This window comes from Hemiscyllium ocellatum, chromosome 1, assembly GCF_020745735.1.
Source record: "Hemiscyllium ocellatum isolate sHemOce1 chromosome 1, sHemOce1.pat.X.cur, whole genome shotgun sequence".
In the NCBI taxonomy this organism is placed as follows: Eukaryota; Metazoa; Chordata; class Chondrichthyes; order Orectolobiformes; family Hemiscylliidae; genus Hemiscyllium; species Hemiscyllium ocellatum.
In genome coordinates, this window is record NC_083401.1 from 166,231,727 (window position 1) to 166,255,479 (window position 23,753).

The 23,753-nt window shown below is 40.2% G+C and overlaps 1 protein-coding gene across 2 annotated transcripts in view; it reads left to right on the forward strand.

Annotated features, from left to right (window-relative positions):
• tmem131l (transmembrane 131 like) overlaps positions 1-23,753 on the forward strand; it is a 152,775-nt gene that overhangs the window by 87,499 nt on the left and 41,523 nt on the right. For both annotated transcript variants that reach the window (XM_060827627.1, XM_060827636.1), the window contains exons 15-21: positions 2,693-2,753; positions 3,795-3,912; positions 8,500-8,632; positions 17,953-18,062; positions 18,875-18,944; positions 21,612-21,751; positions 22,200-22,342. In XM_060827627.1, coding sequence (XP_060683610.1) covers positions 2,693-2,753; positions 3,795-3,912; positions 8,500-8,632; positions 17,953-18,062; positions 18,875-18,944; positions 21,612-21,751; positions 22,200-22,342 — 775 coding nt within the window. The remainder of the gene's footprint in view (positions 1-2,692; positions 2,754-3,794; positions 3,913-8,499; positions 8,633-17,952; positions 18,063-18,874; positions 18,945-21,611; positions 21,752-22,199; positions 22,343-23,753) is intronic.

The window sequence follows — 23,753 nt, forward strand, 5'->3', positions numbered from 1 at the left end:
ACAGTACTACCCAAGGCCTTACCATTAATTGTATGAGTCCTACCCTGTTTATTGTACCAAGATGCATTACCTGGCGTTTATCCAGATTGAACTCCATCTGCCATTTGATCAAGATCCCTTTGTAATTTTAGAAAGCCTTCACTGTGTACTATGCCTCTAATTTTGGTGTCGTCCTCAAACTTACTAACCATGCCTTCTATATTCTCATCTGAATCATTTATATAAGTAACAAACAAAAGAGGATCCAGAACCTGTGGAACACCACTTTCAGTTGTAAAATTAATGCTCCATCACCTCACTTTGTCTCCTGCTGGTCAGCTAATTGTGTAAGCAATTGGCAAGCTCACCCTGAATCCCATGTGACCTAGCTTTGCTAATTAGTCTACCATGTGGAACCTTCTCGATGGCTTTACTAAAATTCATGTAAACAATGTCTACTACTCTGACATCCTCAATCTTTCTGCTAATTTCCTCAAACAAAAACTAAATCAAGTTTTGAGATATGATTTTCCTTGCACAAAACCATGCTGACTATCCCTAATTAATTTTTCTCTCTATAAATGCCCATAAATCCTGTCTTTTAAAATCATCTCCAGCAATTTACCCACTACTGAAGTCAGACAACTGGGTCTATAGTTCCACGGTTTCTCCTTACAGCCCTCCTTTAAACTAAGATACATTAGCCCTGTGATTATTATAAATAGTCTATTTTAATATGAATTGAGAGATGTATTGCTCAACACACTAGGGATTATTTGCCTGCTCTTCATCTAAATAGTGCAATATAGTGTTTATAGAGTCATAGAGATGTACAGCATGGAAACAGACCTTTCAGTCCAACCCATCCATGCTGACCAGATATCCCAACCAATCTAGTCCCACCTGCCAGCACCCGGCCCATATCCCTCCAAACCCTTCCTATTCGTATACCCATCCAGATGCCTCTTAAATGTTGCAATTGTACCAGCGTCCACCACATCCTCTGGCAGCTCATTCCATACACGTACCACCCTCTGCATGAAAAAGTTGCCCCTTAGGTCTCTATCTTTCCCCTCTCACCCTAAACCTATGCTGTCTATTCTGGACTCCCTGAGCCCAGGGAAAAGACTTTGTCTATTTACCCTAACCATGCCCCTCATAATTTTTGTAAACCTCTATAAGGTCACCCCTCAGCCTCTGATGCTCCAGGGAAGACAGCCCCAGCCTGTTCAGCCTCTCCCTATAGCTCAAATCATCCAACACTGGCAACATCCTTGTAAATCTTTTCTGAATCTTTAAGTTTCCAATAAGAAGGAGACCAGAATTGCATGGAATACTCCAACAGTGGCCTAACCAATGTCCTGTACACCCGCAACATGACCTCCCAACTCCTGTACTCAATACTCTGACCAATAAAAGAAAGCATACGCCGCCTTCACTATCCTATCTACCTGCGACTCCACTTTCAAGGAGCTATGAACCTACACTCCAAGGTCTCTTTGTTCAGCAACACTCCCTAGGATCTTACCATCAAGTGTATAAGTCCTGCTAAGATTTGCTTTCCCAAAATGCAGCACCTCTAATTTATCTGAATTAAACTCCGTCTGCCACTTCTCAGCCCATTGGCCCATCTGGTCAAGATCCTGTTGTAATCTGAGGTAACCCTCTTCGCTGTCCACTATACCTCCAATTTTGGTGTCATCTGCAAACTTACTAACTGTACCTGTTATGCTCGCATCCAAATCATTTATGTAAATGACGCAAAGTAGAGGACCCAACAACGATCCTTGTGGCACTCCACTGGTCACAGGCCTCCAGTCTGAACAACAACCCTCCACTACCACCATCTTCTGTCATCTACCTTTTTGAGCCAGTGCTATATCCAAATGGCTAGTTCTCCCTGTATTCCATGAGATCTAACCTTGCTAATCAGTCTCCCATGGGGAACCTTGTCAAACATCTTACTGAAGTCCATATAGATCACATCTACCACTGCCCTGATGGGGACCTTGGTTTAATGTATCATTCAAAGACCCTAGTGAAACTCTCCCTCCATTCTTATGCAACCCCATTTTATAGAAAAATTGCACTTTGTTGGCTGTAACACAATTACTTTAAAAGTATGTGTTTAAGAAACCGTGTCCCCACTTGACAATCACATTACAGTGAATTTGTGTTAATGAAATGCACATTATAGTAGTCCTGGGGTGCCCATCTAGACTTTGGTGCTCAGGTCCTGGATTAAGGCTTGAATCTCAACCTTCTGACTTGCTACCAACGGGGACAAAAGCAGGAACAGAGTATGGGGTTGTAATCAGCTATGGTCATATTGAATGGTGGAGCAGCCTCAAAGGGTTGAATGGTCTACACCTCCAATTTTTGATATTTCTATGTCTCCACTATGTCACTCTGGCACTGCAGAGGATTAGTGCCACTGATTCCAGCTGTCAGAAGTTAGATGTCCTTTGCAGTGCACCATGTTCTGCATTTGAAGTGTTGCTAATGATTTGGAAATCTCCCCTTTTGCCTTTTTTTTAATAAGTAAGTTTTAACCACCTTTTCTGCATTCTCTAATACTGCAGAAGGGACACTAGAAGTGAAATCATGGCACACCACATGATTGTAAATGATTTTAGATAAAGCACATTCTTTACCTAGTTTTGTTTTCCTCGGGAGTGCAATCTACTAAAATAGCTTTCCTTTTTCTGTACAGGGGAATATGTATTCCGACTCAATTCTGCAGTGCGGTGTATACTGCTATCTAGGAACAGAAGGTAAGAAGAGAATGATGCACATATTTCTGTTGTGTATTTATAATTTTAAGGAGAGTGATTTGTTTAAATCAGTGGTCAGGTCACTGACAAAATTTTATTTTGCTGGCCTGTTCCCCTGTACAATATTACTATCCTCATTTTCCCCTTCTGTTCGAAGCAGCACAATTAGGGGCGGATCAGGCCAGACCTGTCTGCATTTTCTTCTGGATCTTCAAGTACGTTGTGTCTTCCAGCAGATAATCCAGATTGCAGACCAGTCATACACTGAAGCAGTGGTGACTTACTTACTCCAGTTTAATTTTATCCTTTCAGTCAGTTGTGATGTTCAGCCAACAGGTTACAGTGAAATGCAAATTGCAGTGGCTTTGTAGTGGAATAAAAGGGGAAAATAGTCAGTTGCCTGAAATGCATTGGGGAATCTGGAAAAGTTGGGGAGATTTAGACACTCAGTCTTGGTTTATTGTACTACTTGAAACCATTTTGCAAATGCAAAAAAATACTTGGTTTAATGATTTTGTTTAATTATCGTGACTTTGCTTAGGTAGCTTTGATATTAGTGCTTTTGTTAAATGACCATTATGTCCTCATTAGAAAATCAGCTTGAGTGTGGATATTTGAGAGTAGTAATAGATGTTTGTATGTTTATGTCTGAAATTGGATTTTGATTTTTAACAACATTTGTGCATGAAATTGATCTAGTAAAACTTAGGCAATGCATCTGACCTACAGCTAAGGAGGGTCAACCAGAATGTATTCTGCACAAGTACAGGCAGCACCTCTTCCTCATCTGTATATTTGCATAATCAACTTGAGTAAATTTTAAGTATATGTTGACAAAGTAGACTTTAGGCTGTTTTCCTGTCAGCTGCCAAATTTATTTTGCCTTCTGATTTAGAAAATAGTAGTATCAAGATAATGGGCATTTTGAAAAGGTTTTAGTGCTAATAGCAAATTCCCCCAAATTGTGCTATTCCAACCATGTTCAAGTTTTATGTGGTATTTTCAGCTATGGTACCTCTTGACGTCGTCTGTGTCTTTCAGCTGCTGTGCACTGGCATAACAGTCTTTCTCTGGGATTCTTGTCCTGGAAAGTGGATTCTGAGCTAGGTTTGGATTTACGATACAAGTGGCAACAAATGACAGAGAAAAGAGTAAAGAGGTAAACCTAACAGATGAACGGTGTTTTAATAATATGAAGGCCTGAATTTTACAATGCTCGTGACCACAAAACTGTTGGCACTTGCCATCATCGAAATTAACAGCAATTTCTGGAGTCTACACATATGCAGTTAAATTGGGAACTTCCCAAAGTTCCTGTTTCACAGATTGTTGTGTACAGAAATGCAGTCAATTTAAAAAATGATGAGAACACGCCTATTTATGCTATTGGTCTTACTGTAAAAATGCTTAGACATTTTGCAGATGAGGTGTAATTGCATTTATAATGGATACTACAATCATAATTAGAATTAACAGCCATACTGTACAGGAAAAGCTAATTGTAGATTTATCGACTGCCTTCATGGTAATTGGGAATCCCAGGGACAACTACTTTTATTAAAACAAAGCTCCATGATAATTCACATAATTAATATTTCTGAAGAAAATTTGAATTTCAACTTTTACCTTAATCCGTAATTTAGGTATTTGTAAAATGTAATTAAAAGTGAAAACATCATTGCATTTTGTGAAGTAATTTATTGCCTATGAAGATCTAAGACTTGATTGGCTGCATTCCTTGTATAATGGCAGTACTGTTTCTGTATGGCTCGAGATTCCCTTGGTTTGGCACCAGAACAAATTGATGCCAGGAAAGGAGATTGCAGAGAATGCTCCATCAACTTTCTTTGAGGGCAGCAGCAAGCACCATCACCTTACTGTTAACAAATACATCTGAGTGAAGAATAATGTATACCTGGAAATAATTTATAATAAGAGAAAGTGACGACTACAGATTCTGGAGCTCAGAGTCGAGTGCATGTGCTGGAAAAGCACAGCAGGTCAAACAGCATCTGAGGATCAGGAGAATCGAGAAATGAAGGGCTTTTGTCCGAAATGTCAATTCTCCTGCTCCTCGGATGCTGCCTGACTGCATTTCCAGCACCACACACTCTCAACAACGATTTATAGTACAAATAGTTCAGTTGTTGGGTCTGGATGATTGGATACAAATTACTTTTGTAGTTTATCTAAATATTGGAATGACATTCTGAATTTATTTCTGAGCTTCTGGTACAATTATAAAATTTATTTTTATATCCCAAAGAAACTAATTATAAAAGTTTAATTGAAAGGGCAATTATTCAATCACAGTATGATTTTCAGTATGATGATGTCGCCACCTGCTGGCTGAATTATGGAACCTGCAGAAAGTGCCCCTCCTCCTGCATTTGACCTTTGCTCATCTTGTTTGTAGGGAACATGTCTATTTTTCTATGAAGACTACAGAGTAGTCATTCTGATCAATAATGTCCAATTACAGATGTGAGCTTGCAATCTGTTTTGATTAGTATCAACTTCTTAGAAGTCAAGGCTAATGCCCAGATTTTAATTGATTGCCAAGAGTTTGATTTTCTTTTGTTCATAGGACATTTGAGTTTGTTAAATCAATCCTGCCTTCTCATCTGACTGTGTACTAATGACATATTTAGAGATTTGACAACATTGTGCAGGCATCAAACGCAAGGCCTAATAACAAATGAATTAGTTGGTTTTCAAAGGATTTTCTTTTATTCATAGAAAATGAATGAGCATCTCTGGCAAGCCAGACATTTTTTTTAACAATAAGATTATAAAGAGCTGTTTTCCTCAACTGCTGGGTGTGTGCATTATTGGTACATCCATAATACTCTTAGGAAGAGAGTCCAAACTTTTTGACCCAGCACTATTGAAGAAGTAGTGTTATGCTTCCAACTCAAGGGTGTGTGGCTTGGAGGGAACGTGCAGGTGGTGACCTTCCCATGTATCTATTGCTTTTGTTCTTGGTAGAGAATTGGAAGCTGTGTTGATATACTGCACATTACTATATAGATGGTGTACATTGTTGGCATCATGCATTAGTGGTGTTAGCAGCATATGTTGAAGGTGATGCCAGTCAAGCACACTGCTTTGTCCTGGATGGTGTCAAGCTTCGTGAGTTTTATAGGAGCTGCACAGATTCAGTCAAGTGAGGAGTATTTTGTTGCACTATTGATTTGTGCTTGTAGATGGTGGTCAGGCTTTGGGAAGTCATGAGTTTAGTGAATCATTGCAGAATTGGTGCCTCTTGCTCTAATAGCTATATATTGTGTGTGGTTTGTCCAGTTAAACTTGGTGGTCAGTGGTAGCCCCTGGATGTGATTATGGAGGCTCAAGTGATGGAATATTACAAGGAGATGGTGAGATTTTCTTTGAAGATAGTCATTGCCTGGCGTTTAAACCTGAATATTGTCCAGATTTTATGTATACACTCAGAAAAGATACAGCATTGAACGATAACATTCGACCTGTCATGATTGCACTGACTGAGTCATCGAACTGGCCATTCTAATTGGTTTACCAGTCCTGGTCTGTAAACTGGTTGGCTCAGAACCCCTTTTCTTTGAAATCTCTTGGTTGAATGGGGCACACACTGCACCAGTATCTGAGGAGTTGAAAATGGTCCGAAGTATCAAATAAGCATTTGTCAGTGAACATCTCCACATTTGTCGTCATGTTGGAGGGAAGGTCATTAAAGCAGCAGAAGAGGGTAAGCCTGGGACACCATCCTGAGGAACTCACCCCATGTGTTTTAAGGCTGAGATGCCTGATGTCCAACAAGCGAAACCATTCCTTTTGTGTTTGGTTTGACTTTAACAAGTTCAGAGTTTACTTTTCATTCCTATTAACTTCGATTTGCTAGGGCTGTTTGATTCGACACCCAGTCAAACACTGCCTTGATATCAAGGGCAGTTGCTTTTGCTTCATCTCTGATCAACGTCTATTGTCCACGAATGCACCAAGTCTTGAGTGAGTTTTAACTGATGCAGTTTTCCCTTGCATTATAGGAACCTCTGGGTAGTGAAGGTTTGGAATTCAAAGATAGCCGTCACAATTTAATAGCTTTAAGTAGTTGATGACCTACAGATGGACGTTAAATAAAAAAAAAATTAATTATCTGTACTGGTGAATTTTACAAGGTGGAAAATACACCATTTACAGTGAGATGTATTATACCCACATCACAGCAAGTGAAACCATGATACAAGAAGGCAACAAAACAGCACCCCTTCACAATGAGGGATGAAAAAGAGCAGTTAGTCATTAGAATTTGTCCGGTGTGTTTTTGGATGTGTGCACAATTTTGTCCAGTTGAGAATTTTTTTTAGAAAAGAAGAGTACTCCAGGATATGGGTGCAAACAGGTGAGAAGTTGAGGGGAAGCAGACCTTACAGAAACTTTGGGATATTCATATTTTGATGAGCATGTGCGGACTCCAAATCGAAGAAAGGCAGCGATACAGCTTCAAATCTTCCATGTGTATTATAATCTTTGCAATACTCCCAATGTTGAATGGTAGTTTAGAAATAGTAAGATCGGACAAGCTAACATAGATTGGAGATATGATGTGGAGAGAAGGCTTCAGATTCCCAGGGAAGTTGGACTAGTCCTGGGATAGTGATGACCTGCTTAAGATGCATGGATTGCACCTTGAGAGACCAAGTCCTTGCAGGTAGGTTAAGTTGTGCTGTGATGGAGTGTTTAAATTAATTTGACAAGGATATTAGCAGTATAAAAGGCAAAGAGGAACAACTTCTGAAAATAACGCAAGAGAACCTTTCTTTGAGTCCTATGTCAATGTTGTGGAGAATGAAGTGGAGGGGAGTTGAGTTAGGATGCATCTGGGGAATTGTAATCAAATAACAGTTGAGAATGATCACAAAAGAATATGGAGCAAGCAAATGTTAATTATTTTCACATGAGAACTAATTTCAGTTACTTAAAAAGCAATCTGGTCTAGTGGATTAGTTGCTGAATGACAGATAAATCAGTAACAGTCACTGGAAATCTTTTAAAGAAGGGTTTGTCTCTACTCTACTAGAACTTTATCATGATATGGAAAAAGTGGCCATCCAAAGTTGAATGACCAAAGATATAGAGGTTAAAATGAGACAAGGAAAAGATGGTTTCTCCAAAAAAATGCTTGATACAGAAAGGGTAAAAATGACCTTAAAGTGAAGAAGAAGGACGAAGAGTGTGTGCGCGAGAATAGATTGGCAGCTAGTGTCAAAGGGAAGCCACTATAAATTGTGAAATTGTTGTCAAAGGAAGACTGGGGTTAATAAGGGACCACACTGGAGATCATATAGGGACAGAGAGCTGGCTGAGGTACTAAATGAGTACTGTATGTCTGTCTTCACAAGAGAAAATGATCTGCCAATGTAGTGGTAAAGGAAAAGACTAAAGTGATATTGAATAGGATTGAAGATGGATGCAGTTCTTAAAAGTAAAAAGGTTACTTGGTTTTGTAGTGTGCAGCCAAGTCTGTAATATTAACCGTCACATGGTAGGAGGTGAGGGTTAATATTACAGGCAATCTGCCTACAATCTTTCAGGGATAGCTTTCAAAAAGGAACCGGATAAATAATTGAAGGCAAAACAATATAAGTTATGTGATAATAGGAACAGAGCAAGGCAAAAGGATTCTTTGAATATCGTAAGAGATTGTATGGTTGTATGTGTTGTATCATCTCATGGTTCGAACTTTGTTTATTTCCTCTTGGAATAGGAAAATATTGATAGATGAAGATCATCTTATGCATGAGAAAATCCAGGAATCATTCTCATCTGACTTTATTTGGCCCCGTTTATCTCAAGACTTCCTAATAAGCTTCAGTGCTACTGCTTCCCACAGCGCAACAGTAAGTTAAGAACAGCACATTTAAACATGATTTTAAATATAAAACCTGATCATATTCGTTCTTCGGTTGGATTAAGTAAGTCTTTTGTGTATTTCTGTACTTGATTTAAAATTTAGTCTGATGTGTATATATTTACAATTATCTATTAGTATTATAAAATTACAATCCTAATCAACGTAATCTCTACTCGGACGTCAATTCTGCCGTCCCACAAATCAATTTAGTAATTTTCACTGCGCACACTCTACAGCAAGAACTTCCTTCCGTAGGTAAGGCTACCAAAGATGGTGGGGCCTTTATAATTGCCTATGTAAAGGTGGGGACTTTATAACTGCAGCAAGATGATTGTTTCCTGTAGTCATCGCTTTGGTATGAAGGACAACATATAGTTTGCCTTTTTTACTGGCTGCATCTCGTATACACACACTCGTTTACTTAGTGACAAAAGCGCAAGGACAGCCAGGTTTTGTTGAACATGACCCTGTCTCATTTTACAGCAGTGGACAATCTGCCTTCCTTTTGTTGTTGCCAAAGTGATATCCCTACAATACCCCACTAGTCACTGCCTGCCATTCAGAGAAAAACCAATTTATTCCTAATTTACTCTCCTGTCTGCTCGCCAATTTTCTATCAATCTCAACACACTACCCCAGTCTCATGCACTTTTAATTTTACACATTAGACTTCTGAAGTCCTAAATAACCGACAACCACTTGCTCCCCCAATCAACTCTACTTGTCACACCTTCTAAGAATTCCAGTCAAGCATGATTTACCTTTTGTAAATCCATGCGGTGTCTGATTCTTCCACTGTGTTCTAAGTGTTCTGCTAGAAAATGCTAGATAATGTAACCTAGCATCTTCTCCACAACTGATGTCTGAGTCACTGTTCTTAGTTTCCTGTTTACTCTTTACCTCCCTTTCAAATAGTTAATTGAACATTAGCTACCCTCGTTGTAGGAGTTGTTCCACACTCCAGGACCACTTCCTGAATGATTCTGGGATGTGGATAACCAGGCCATGCTGGAAAGATTGATTATGAATTTTCTCTCGATGTCTTTTATCAGAGACTGAGAAAAAGATGTCTTGGGGAAAGCTTACAAATGAAACCCAACTGGCGGACTTCCTCTCGCCCCTGATAAATTTGTAATTCTATCAGTTAGTATCTGCTCCCCAGAACTGTCAGTTTTCAGATTTGTTCATTTGTAGGTGCCTGCTTCCAAATTAAAATTCCCATCCTCACATTTGGGTCCCTTCATAGACTCATTCCTTTCGCGTTTGTACTTACTTTCACCACTATAAAGTCCACACCCACGATACCTTCCCCTGTTTTTAAACCTCATGCTTTTTTAACATGTATCTTATTTGACCCTTGTTGACCAAACTCCAGTTACCCAACAACTACTACTACTCAAGTTCCGTATTTCTGTAAGAGCGTCAGGACTTTCTTGTTAAAAACACAACCCCAGGTAGATCTCCGATAACGTGCGTTCCGGCAGCATGATTTGGCTGAACCATTTCTGAAGAATTAGGGAATGCTATCTTTGAGAATGCTTGCCTCTGCTCACAGTAACACCATTCCAGTGGGGACCAATTCATGCATTTTGTTGTGTGCAGGCACTGATGTCAGCTACTAACAGCAGCTTTCTGCGAGAGGCACTGTAGAAAGAGCAGCTTTCTTTATATTTTTTAAATGTACTGTGTTAAATTTACTTTTGTTTCATTATTAAATATGATTTCAACCTTCATTCAGGCTGTGTTAGACTTTAGGATGATTTTTGAGTGAGAGTGATTTTTTTTTTTGTTGTCTACTCCAACCCCACTTTTCCCATAGGCTCCGTTATTTCCACTCAGTGATTTTCTATTAAGCAAGGTTTTGCTGGAACGCAACTATCGCTTTATAGCAGAACTAGCTGGACAGTTCGCTCTATTACAACGTGACAATTATATTCCTCTGCAAACTTGGTTTTCCATTGAGCAATTTTCTATAACACATGATAGCGATCTTCTACAGCATGATTTTCTAATAGAATATTGCTATACCCATTCAGCAGAAAGTTTGCGTTTTCCAAACAATGTCTATAATTCATCAGACTTGTTATAGTCAATTTGTATAGAATGATCCATATAAGTAATGCAGAGAAACCTTGATTATCCAAATGGCGCGGCAGGGAGTATTTTGTCAGATTATTGAATGCTGGATAATACTGTTGAGCCAAGTTTTGGGACCTTGCAATCTTGCCTGATAATCTGAAATTCTAATATTCGAATGAAGGTTCCTTTCTTTACATCCTTGTGTGAACTCTGTTCTCCCAGTGTCTGCGTGGATTTCCTCCAGGTGTTCCTGTTCCCTCCCGTAGTCCAAAGATGTACAGATTAGGTGGATTGGCCATACTAAATTGACTATATTGTCCAGGACATGCAGGCTAAGTGAATTATCATGGGAAATGCAGGGATAGGGTAGGTAGGTAGGTCTGGACAGGATGCTCTTTGGAGAATTGGTGAGGACTTGATGGGACAGTGGCCTGCTTCTACACTGCAGAAAGTCTATGATTCCATGGTTAACTCTTTACTGAACATATATTGGCAAACATCTAATCGACTCATCCCAAGCTCATGTATGTCGATCAACTCTAGTCAGACCACATGATGCTGACAAAGATTCAATGTCACTATTGCAGAACCTTTCTGTCTTTCCCCTGTTGAATTGCCAGTACCCCTGACTACATGTCTGTAGCTCTGTCAACCGTGTTGCTAATTCTAATGTAATGTACAGCATAGCATGGCTGTCATTGGATTTAACTATACATTGCAAAATATATATCATAGGTCGTAATTTTCAGAGGATGCAATTTACATTCTGAATATTTAATTCCTAGATATAAATTTCTAAATTTAGGTTTGACTGATTTCAACTAAGAAATTCCATAATTAGATTAGATTACTTAGTGTGGAAACAGGCCCTTCGGCCCAACAAGTCCATACCGACCCGCCGAAGCGCACCCACCCAGACCCATTCTCCTACAATTACCCCTACACCTAACACTACGGGCAATTTAGCATGGCCAATTCACCTAACCTGCACCTGGGAGGAAACCGGAGCACCCGGAGGAAACCCACACAGACACGGGGAGAATGTGCAAACTCCACACAGTCGCCTGAGACAGGAATTGAACCCGGGTCTATGGCGCTGTGAGGCAGCAGTGCTAACCACTGTGCTACCGTGCCACTCTCAAGCATAATCTCGGATTATATTTTTGGAATTTGGAAGGTTAAAGAGTAATTTAGTAGAACTTTGTGCTGTGAGACACTTCAACCAGTAGATAATTTTCACCATTGTTCCCATGCATCCTAGTTTTTCCAACATTCTTTCATACTACACTCTGTCAAAGGTCTTGATGTCAAGGTCAGTCACTGTAACCTCCTCTCATGAGTTTATTTTCTTTTTGTTCATGTTTGGACCAAGGCTGTAATGAGATTGGAAGCCAAGTGGGCCCTTGTGTGGCCAAACTGAGCATTACATTTTGCTTTGTAATTGTCACTTGATAACACTGTTGATCCCTTCTTTTATCACACTTTGGTGATTGTGAAGAGGCTGAAGGGGCAGTAATTGATCAGATTGAATTTGTGTTTTTTGTGGCCAGAGATACCTGGGCAGTTATCCATATACTGGGTAGAAGTCATTTTATTGCTTTACTGGATTGGCTTGGCTAGTACTCTGGCTATTTCTGGAGTCTGTCTTCAGTTGCATCAAGGACCATAGCCATTGCAATATCCAATGTCTTCAACTGTTTCTTAATGAGGTGAGGCTGGGTTTTAGTGATAATGTCACTAGACTGTAGTCCAAAACCCCAATCCAATGTTCTGGGTACATGGGTTCAGATCTCATCATAACAGATGGTGAAATTTTGTATTTGTTAAAATCTGGGATAGAAAGCTGGCCTTACGGCCACCATGTAACCATTGTTAATTATTGTAAACACTCATCTAATATTCACTAATATCCTTCAGGTAAGGATGCCAGATTTCCTTCCCTAATCTGGCCAATATGTAACTCTAGACCCGCAACAATGTGGTTGATTCATAACTGCCATCTTTGCAAATGGGGATTGGCAGAAAATGCTGACCTTGCCAGTGATTTCCAATCCCATGAACGAATAAGAAAAAAAGTCTCATCAAGTGAATCAGATCAGCTGGAGATTGGCATCTGAGATTCTGGGAGACCTCAAGAGAAGGCCAAAATGAAACATGTGCTTAGTGGTTCTGGCTGAAGATACTTTCAGATGGTTTAGCCTTGTCTTTTATATTGATGTCTTTGGCTGCCAGTTCCTAAGGATTTGTAGAACGCCATCCTCAAAAATGTTTAATTGTCAGGCAGCTTATGGCTGGATGTGGCAGGACTGTAGGATTAGATCCACTGGTTGTGGGTTCAGCTTTGTCCACTGCAGGATGCACCTGCCATACAAATTGTTCTATGTTGTAGCTAAACCAGGTTGATGCCTCCTTTCAGCTTTGCCTGGTACTGTTCCTGACATGTTCTCCTCTGCTCTTCTTTGGTGGTAGTTCACCTGGGCTATGCTGCCCATGAGGTTACAAGTTATGATTGAAAACAGTTTTGATAATCATGCGTAGTGCCTCGTGAGTTCCCAGTTTTGAGTTGCTACATCTGTTCTGAGGGTATCCCACTTAGCACTGCCACACCAAATGATGGCGAGTATGCTCAGTGTCAAGGTGGGACTTTGTCTGTCAAGGGCTGTGAAGTGGTCACTTCCATCTCTGCTGGCATGACACACGTGCAATAGGTAGATCAGTGAGGACAAGGTCATGTAGGCTTTCCCTCTTGTTGATTCTCTCAACATCTGCTGCCGACTCAGTCCTCCCAATCCCATGGAACATTTCCCAGCCTTCGCACCCTCGAAGTGGTCTTTGTGAGATATTGTGTTGTAGGTAACTTTACTAACTCATTCACCAATTCACTATATTCATTAATACCACATTTCCATTCATTCATAACCCTTTACTAACCCTTTATTTACTATAACACTTATTCATTCATTCATAAAGCCATATTTTTGTAGTGCGTTTTACTATTGCAAGATAAAATAAATTAAAACATTCCTTCCAAACCCATTACGGTGCTTTTATACCTTCAACCCTTATCAAAGCTATTTACGTCAAAAGCTACCCCTGAATAAATAACAAAGACTAGTAACCTATTCAGAAACAATACCCTCGCCACTATAGTGTCTCCATGATGCACCCGAAAATATAGAAAGATTATAATATTACTAACTGTCTGAATAGATTGCAGAACATCAAACAATTTTCCCAACTAGTGTGTTGTTGTCAAATAGGTATTAAGCTTACTAATAAAACAGTACTTCTGTGAAACTGTATAAATGAATAAAACACAGGCAAATAGTAAACAAATCTCTCAACCCAGCTGCGGTGATCAGTTTAATATCTTTCATTCCTTTATTAAGTACATGTATAATCTCTAACTTATTTAGAGCGGATACGCCTGGTACTTCTACTAACTTAAAAGCCAAAAGGGCCAACACCTCTTAATACATAGATTGGAAAGGATGGACGCTAGGAAACTGTTTCCATTAGGCGAGGAGACTAGGACCTGTGGACACAGCCTTAGAATTAGAGGGGGTAAATTCAGAACAGAAGTGCAGAGACATTTCTTCAGCCAGAGAGTAGTGGGCCTGTGGAATTCATTGCTGCAGAGTGCAGTGGAGGCTGGGACGCTAAATGTCTTCAAGGCAGGGATTGATAAATTCTTGATGTCACAAGGAATTGAGGGCTATGGGGAGAGTGTGGGTAAGTGGAGTAGAAATGTCCATCAGCCATGATTGAATGGCCGAGTGGACTCGATGGGCCGAATGGCCTTACTTCCACTCCTATATCTTATGGTCTTATTATATAAGCTCATACTGGAGAGATGTTCTAATCCCATCAGAAATCTCTGCTCCCATTAAACAAATGTTTAAATCATCTCTTGCTTCCCCCAGGACAGAGGTCACTCCAACCTTTGTGTACAATAAATAAGCTGAAAATGTGTTGCTGGAAAAGCTCAGCAGGTCAGACAGCATCCAAGGAGCAGGAGAATCGATGTTTCGGGCATGAGCCCTTCAGGAATGAATGACCTGCGCTTTTCCAGCAACACATTTTCAGCTCTGATCTCCAGCATCTGCAGTCCTCACTTTCTCCCATTCAGTATATAAAACAATTTAACACCATAGTGATAGAATTTTAGTATATGTAAGAACTGTGTTTAAAGTGGCTACTGTAAGATCTATGCTCGTTGATTCCATTGCCATCTCGAACTTTGCTCGTAGTTGCTGAATAAAGAGGCTGTTTTCACCACTCACTGATTTTGGTTGTTATTTGAGCACGATCCCGCACTTTTAAGTAGTGTTTAATGTGAAGACATACTGATCCATCAGCTGATGGGAACAGCTGGCAGTTGAAATTTTCCTTGCTTATGTGTAACTCAATGGTTTGAGACTCCATGGGGTTTGTAGTCGGTGCTGAGGATTCCCAGGGCAACTTTCTTCAGACTGTATACCATTGTATTGCTAGCTGTAAAAGGTCAGTTTTACTGGTGGACATGACATACCCAGAGAGGGAGAGTGGTATCTTGAGCATTGTCTTTAAAGATGTGGCCATGTCAGGTTGTTGCTTGACTAGTCTGTGGGACACCTGTCCCAAGTTTGGCAAAAACACCAAGTTTTGTGAAGAGGACTTCCATGGTTAACAGGGAGAGGTGTCCCCTTGTCACTTCAGGTGCTTGAGTCCATGTCAGGTAGTCTATCCAGTTTTACTACAGATTGATATTTTTTTCTGTGGTGGTTTGGTACACCTGATTGGCCTGTTAATTCATTGATGAAATAGTTAAGATTCAACCACACTGCTGTAGGCCTAGAGTTACATGTCAGTCAGTGTGTGGAAGAATGGCAGATTTCCTCCTCCATAAGAACAGTCAGCATGGTCTTAAGTGGTGGTCATGTCTGACCAACTTGTGTGAATTTTTCAAAGAGGTGGCCAAGTGTATAGGATCAGGGCAATGTGTTGGACGTAGTCTGCCTATATCTCAGCAAAAGATTTTGGTAGGGTCTCAATTGGGATACCGATAGCAAGGATAAGAGTACATAGGATCCAAGGAAGTTTGGCAAATTGGATCCAGAGTGAGTGAGAGTAGAGGGTTTAGTCAGAGGGTGTTTTGTGACACTGGTTAGTCTATTTCCATGCTGTATGGACTCTGACAAGAACCCTCCGTCCATTGTGGTTCAGGATGGATGTGTGTTTGGGGCCCTTGTTTGTGGTACTTATAAGTAATTTAGACTTGATTGTAGAAGGGTTGATCAGTAAGTTTATGGATGATGTGAGAATTAGTGGGGAGGTAAACAATGATGGGGATAGCCTTAGATTACAGGAGAATGTAGATGGCTGGTCAGATGGACAAGTGGCCTTCAATCTGGATAAGTGTGAAGTGATGTGCTTGGACAGAACAAAGAAAGCAAGGTAATAAATGATGAACAGTAGGTTCCAGGGAAGAGAGAAGGATCACAGTCACATGTCTCTTAGGGTAGTGGGGCAGGTGAATAAATTGGTGAACAAAGCATATGGGATACTTGTCTCTGTTACTCAAGGCATAGATTTTTCAAGAGCACGGGGGTTATGCGGGAACAGAATACAAAAAAAAGATTAGGCTGCAGCTAGAGTGTTGTGTGCAGTTTTGGAATAAACAGCATAGGAGGAATGTGATCGCATTGGAGAGGGTGTCGAGACTTACCAATGTTCTTTGTGCTGGAGAGTTGTATCTATGAGGAGATTGGACAGACTGGGGATATTTTCCTTGCAACAGAGGAGACTGCAGGGGAGTATGAATGAGATGTATAAAATTGAGTGGCATAGATAGCTTAGACTGGAAGGAACTTTCCCCTTTGGTGGAGGAATCAATGACCGAGGGTGTAGATTTAAAGGAAAGGGCCAGGAGATTTAGAGAAGATTAGAGGAAACATTTTTTCTCACCCAGAGGATGCTGGGAATTTTGAGCTCACTGCCTGTGAAGTGGTAGAGGCCATATAAATGTTGGAGAAGTATTAAGATGGGGCTTGTGATGTCACGGTATAAAAGGCTATGGGCTAAGTGCTAGAAAATGGGATCAGAATAGTTAGGTTTCTGTTTTTTGACTGGTGCACAGACTCTGGGTGTTTCTGTGCTGCAGTTCTTGTAGAACGCTGACTCTGACTGTAAGGCCCAAATGGACCAGCTGGGTTTTTATAATGATCAGTGATAGTTTTGTGGTACAGTTGTTGATACTAGCTTTCAGTTCAAGGTTTTTTATTGCAGAATGAATACATTAATTGAGTTTAAATTCTGCCAGCATTGGTTTGGGCCTTCAAACTAAGTTGGTAGTTTTCCCTTTGATTTCCTTGGAGGAAGGCAGGGGGAAGTGAAATAGCCGCAAGTAAAGATTGTGGGAACTAGCAGCCAGCTCTGCACTCCAGTGCTGTCGGTAAGAGCTTTCTGCTGGAATTGCTATTGTGGTGATGGACGTCTGCTCGCAGATGCCCTCAGACTTGTTATTAGCGCCAGTAAACAATCAGATTGCATCTTAACTTCAGGTTGGACCACCCTCCCACTGTGGCCTTCTCTGAGGTACTGACATAGCATGGGGCTCATCTCAGACTGCCAATACTGCACTGCCCTGGATAGTTGCTGCTAATTTTCCATTTTGCATGATTTAATTGACTTCCCAGCACTACTGTGCCAGTTACCATCACCCATGCAAGCCCTGTTCAGGAAAGCTGGGTGAGAAGATTGTGGGCACATCATGTAACTGGTATGGTGTTCTTCATATGTTTGCTTTCCCACCTATAAAAATCAATTATCCTACCTTCTGAGGCAGTGTGTTCCATTCATACACAAATATCTGAAAGAAATGTTTTTCCTCATCTTGCTCCTAAAAGCGTGATCTCTAAAAGTGACTGCCCTTTCCTCCTAAACTCACCCACAAAAGGGAAAATCCTGCCAGGTTCTTGTATATTTGAGTGAAGACACCTCTCACTTTTCCAAACTCCAGTGGAAGCAAGTCCAGAGTGTCTAACCTTTAAAATCACTCATTCTAGGTATCAATCTGAACCGTATTTACGTGTCATTACCAGCTTTATTTCTTACGCATATACGCTTGTGTAGTGTTACCCATCTGTTTGTTGTGTATGTCCAAGCCAGAGTGATAAACTAGTGCTCAATTTTAAGAATTATCCAATTTGAGTTCTGCTATAATGTGACATCCTTTTGATGTTTCAGATAAAACACTTTATTTTGAAGAACCCATCAGATCTACCAGTCACAGTGCAACTATTGCCAGTTGCTTATTATCCAAATCCAGAAGATGTTTTAGTCCTCCTGAAGAAATGGTAAAAAAAAACTTTATTACAAGTGTAGTGCAATTAAGAAAGTAGCTGACTTAATTCAACTGGGTTGTATTATTTTCCACTTAAGTATTTAATGTTGTACTGTCCAACCCATAAACTTATTCTGAACTATATAGAATGTAAAAACAACCTTTGCCATCTCAAGTTTCGACCAAGTAAATTAGTGTTTCTTAATTTCAAAGTTCTTATCTTTCTGAAATCTTGTCTACCCCTGGAAATATAAATCCAGAGGCACAGTTTTCCTGTATAACTGTCCAGAGTCTGGGCCATCAGTGGAACAATGTGGGCAAGTTTATGTCTGTACGTCCCATTTCCAGTAGGGCCACTGAATAGTCAGGAGTGGGAACCCTGGTGCTTAATCCATTTTATTTTCCACCAACCCAATTAACATGGCTTGTGTGACCCATGTTGCTTCCTGATTGAGATCAGCCTTTTCTTAAATTACTGATAAACCAAAGATGCAATATTCTATTGTTTCAACTGCATGCTCTGTTTGCCATCTTGTGTCCTCAAGGCATAGGTTAATATTTGTCTTCAAATAAAATGTGACCTCTATCTAATTTAGAGCCATGTTTGAATAATGTGCTCAAATGAATGCCTACAGTAGAGAGAGAGTACAATTTTCACAGTACAGTTGTTCTCAAGTTGGTGGTGTTTATGAATTACTGCTAATGTAGTGAGAATATAGATGGAGAAAATAGAATTTCCAATTGTATAAGCTGTGTGTGTAACTGCACAGTTTTCCAGTTTTCTAATAAGATTTCAAGTAATCCAATTCTTTAAATTTCTAATAGGTATGAACTAAGACAAGACATTAATGTCACGACAAATGAATTTATGCTGGTGAAGACACTTGACCAAAAGGCAAGTTCAATTCCATATGGTTTCCTGATGCTTTGTTAAATGTAAGGTGGGGTAATTAATGTATGAAACCTTCCTGATATTTTTTATCCTGTCAGTTTAATATTTAAATTCATTAAATTTTGTTCTGGAAAAATGTTCTGTGATCTATTCTAAAGCTGCCCTTAGGCCAATTTTTCCAAATGGATGTAACTAAATGAGACTCAGCATAAATATAACAATGAAGTTATTGGTACTCAGTATTTTAAAGGAGGAAATTTGATAATAGCTTTGGTTGTATGCATCTGTGCAATCAGACAAAATGCAGTGGAAATATTGTGCTCTCATTGCGTGTTGTTGCATTGCTTGCTGATGGACTCAACTCTTGTGACTCCAATGGCATGAACTGCAGATTTACTACTGCACTAAAACAGTATGAAGTTGGGGCTGATGCATTCAGTAATAAGTCAGGATGTAGAAACATGGTAAATGTTCATTGCCGTTTCAAATCGATTCATTTTACAAAGTTGGAAATTCATTCCCTAAGAAGAAAATTGCTGTTAATCATTTTAAAATGATTCTTTTATTTACTGAGTACTAACAAAATTCCATTGGCACAAATCAAATGTAGCTTCACCTGTGTATTTCCACCATTTTGATTTTATTTCAAGTACTTTTATTTTTAATGTCTAGCTGTTTTAATCTACCTTTCATACCATCTATATTTCCCTGAATTTCAATTCCTGTGAACCATTTCATTGTAATTTATCGTTTCCAGTTTTGTATTTCTGCTTTGGACTCTGTCTCAGTGAGCATACTTTGATAGGTTGAGCAGTCTTATTGCTTTTCCAGACTAAAGGGGTAGCTGTGGGCACCCACATGGGCCCCAGCTATGCCTGCCTCTTTGTCGGTTACGTGAAACAGTTCATCTTCTGCAGTTATACCTGCACCATTCCCGACTTTTCCTCCGTGACATTGACGACTGTATTGGCGCTACCTCATGTTCTCATGAGGAGGTTGGAAGGTTCATCAACTTCAGCACATTCCACACTGACCTTTAAGTTCACTGGACCATCTCAAGACACCTCTCTCCCCTTCCTAGACTTCACCATCTCTATCAATAGTAACCGACTCAACTTGGACATCATATACAAACCCACCGATTCCCACAGCTATCTGGACTACACCTCCCACCCTGCCGCCTCCAAAAATGCTATTCCTTATTTCCAATTCCTCCATCACATCTGCTCCCAGGAGGACCAATTCCACCATAGAACACATCAGATGGCCTCCTTCAAAGACCGCAATTTTCCCTCCAAAGTGTTCGATGATACCCTCAGGCGCATCTCATCTACTTCCTGCGCCTCCGCCCTTGAACTCCATCCCGACAACCGCAAGATGGATAGAACCCCAGTCCTCATCTTCCACCCCATCAACATCCGTAAATATCGCATCATCCTCTGCCATTTCCACCACCTATAAATGGACTCCGCCACCAGAGATATATTGCACTCCCCTCCCCTATCTACTTTCTGTAAAGACCATTCCCTCCATGACTCTGTCAGGTCCACAACCCACCTCTTTTCTTACCCCCCCCCCCCCAAAACCTCACCTCCATCCAAATCCCCAAAGGAGCCTTCCATATCCATCAGTTTTACCTGCACTTCCACACGTCATTTACTGTATTCGTTGCTCCTGATGTGGTCTCCTGCAGAGCATTTCAGAGAACATCTCCGGGACACCCACACCAACCAATTCCACCGCCCCATGGTCGAAATCTCCCCCTCCTACTCTGCCAAGGACATGCAGGTCTTGGGCTGCTTCTATCGCCACACATCTCCTCTTCTGCCTTGGAACCCTCCAACCACACGGGATCAATATTGATTTCACCAGTTTCCTGATCTCCCTTATCCCAGTTCCAACCTTCCAACTCGGCACTGCCCTCATGATCTGTCTTACCTGCCCATCTTCCTTCCCATCTGTCCGCTCCGCCCTCCTCTCTGACCTATCACCACTACACCCACCTCCATCTACCAATCCATGCCCAGCTACCTTCCCATTTATCTCACCACCTATCTTGGCTCAGAAGCCTCATTTCTGATTAAGGGCTTTTGCCTGAAATGTCGATCTTGCTCTCCTCTGATGTTGCCTGACCTGCTGTGCTTTTCCAGCACCACACTGTCAACTTTGATCTCCAGCATCTGCAGTCCTCACTTTTTCCCAGCCTTATTGCTTGTCCAGTTCACAGATGTTACAAATCTGTGTTATGGAGGACCTGAAACTGGAGAAGATGCCAAATTATAGGAAGTTTGTGGAGAATAGTGCACACAAAATCTGTGACTGGTGATCAGAGAAGGACCCTGAAAGCTCTGACCTTGATTCAATAATTTCACTGATTTTATTCTTTCCCCCCCCACCCCAATCCCCGTATGGTCCAGCACCTCTTTTTGTTTCCTGTTAGATAATGAGGAACCTGGGGTGCATGGCAATCAACAGTGTGAACCCCTACTCAGTTAAGATACCACTTCTTTTGGTTACTTTTTTGATTACCGTTTAGTATTTTCTAACTTATTCAACGCAATTATGGAAACTCAATCTGTGGTCTGACTGTCAGAAAAGTGTATGTTAATGAAACAGAATCCTCCATCATGGTACAATGGAAATAATTGTGTGATATTTATAATGAAATAGGGTTCCAAATACGTTGAACCGGACAGCAAGCAAAGTGATGGCATTCTTCAGTTCACTTTACAGCCTCGGGAAATGAGGAAGGTTGGTGTTGAGTTCACACCAGTTACACACGGCCTGGTCACATCACTCCTACTGATAAGGTAAAATTAATTCTTTTAGTTTAAAAACTCCAATAAATATCTAATTTTAAGTGAATTATGACACATGCTTCAAGTATCAATTGAGGTATGGTTAATACAGCACTGCTACCATAATGTAAAGCCTATCTCTTTGTGACTTGGCAAGGTATGAGTAAATCTGTATTAGATTTCTTAATTTAGACACTTATAAGGGGTATGTTTTAGTGATAGTATAATTAAAAAGAAAGTTGTGATATAACTTCTAAATTAATTGAATGGGAGTGCAAGTTTTTTTTGCCTTTTGTTTCCTTCAGTTAATAATAAAATACCTCAGTAGTTTCTGAATGAAGCATTATTTTATTTTTGAAAGATTTTGTTTGTAAGGTACTCTTGTTAAGCACAGGTCTGAGTTTTGTTTTAAAAAATGGTTCAAAATTGCCACATGTAAGATTGTTATTTCTTTTTAAAGAAACAACCTTACTGTACTCGATGTGGTGACTGTGGAAGGCTTTGGGGCTATTGAGGTGCTGAAAGTGGGAGGAAAGCTGCCTGGAGCATCAGGCTCTCTTCGATTTAAGGTTCCGGAATCCACACTCATGGAATGTAGAGGCAGTAGGTATCTGAAACAAATGTTTAAAATGTTCCAAGTAAGCAGAGCTAAACTCATGTAATTTTTCATTTGAGTAATAAATGACTAATGTCTTGAAAGTTGCCTTTTGAATCAGCCACCCTGTTTAGTTGGTTGTACTACAAGAATAAGTAAACACATACTGTGCAGTTGAAGTCAAAGTATTCAGTTTTTTGCATAAGCAAAGCGAAATTTGTTTGCCATTAAGAGGCCTTGTTATAAATTGCAGTAATGCCTTACTCACACTTTAGGTTTCTCCATATTCCAAAGTTTCAAACAGCTGTCTTTGGGCTTTTGTATTGATGGCCATTTCTCTTTTCTGGTAGTGATATTGTCATTTGGAAGTTAAAACTGAAAGGGAGCCTTTAGAACTGTTGTTATTTACTTGTGTTGGTATTTGCTGAATGTCAATTGTACAGAAGTACTTAATATGTGCTGATTTTATTGAAATCTGATCGAAGATTTGTAGCTCGGGTATCCGTTGTTGTGGTTCTGCCCGCCGAGCTGGAAGGTTTTGCTGCAAACGTTTCGTTCCCTGGCTAGGGAACATCATCAGTGCTGTTGGAGCCTCGTGTGAAGCGCTGCTTTGATGTTTCTTCCGGTATTTATATTGGTTTGTTCTTGCCGCTTCCGGGTGTCAGTTTCAGCTGTAGTGGTTTGTATATGGTGTCCAGGTCAATGTGTCTGTTGATGGAGTTTGGGGATGAATGCCATTGATTTTATTGATTGTGAGCTAAATGAATTCTGCAAAAGACTGAATGGAAGGTTGTAGGGAGTTAACTCATTTCCTTGATAAATGTCACTCCTCATTGATCAGATGTTGGCAGTGAAAGGTGGGGGGCATGAAATCTTGACCACAATATAATAAAAATACAGCAGGTAAGGGACACAGCCAGGTTAACGCAAGGACCATTGCTTTGTATGGTGAGAGAATTTACTCTGAAATTTGCTCTACTCTTTGGACAACTTTCTTGCAATAACATGAGTGTATTGACAAGAGCAAAAATGTTGCAGTTCTATAGGGCTTTTCATATTGCACAATATCCTGAAGATTTAGTTATGTAGTACTTTTGGAAGTGTAGTCAATTGTATGGCAGCCAGTTTGCACATTGTAAGGTTCCCCTTTTTTTTAATCAGACCAATATTGTAGAGTGGGAGGTAAAGATAGGTTTAAGAGAAAGGAGCTGTAAATAGTTGTCGAATGTTCTCTTTGGACTTAAAGAATGAAATTGTTAATTTACACTTTAAATAGTGAAATCTGGGATGGTTCTTTACAGCTCGAAATTTAACAGTTTATGGTATGAGGTGAGCTTCTCTGTGTTGGGTTTAAATTAGCAGAGGGGTTTATCCTGTGTCTAACAAAGTTAAAAATCTCACAACACCAGGTTATAGTCC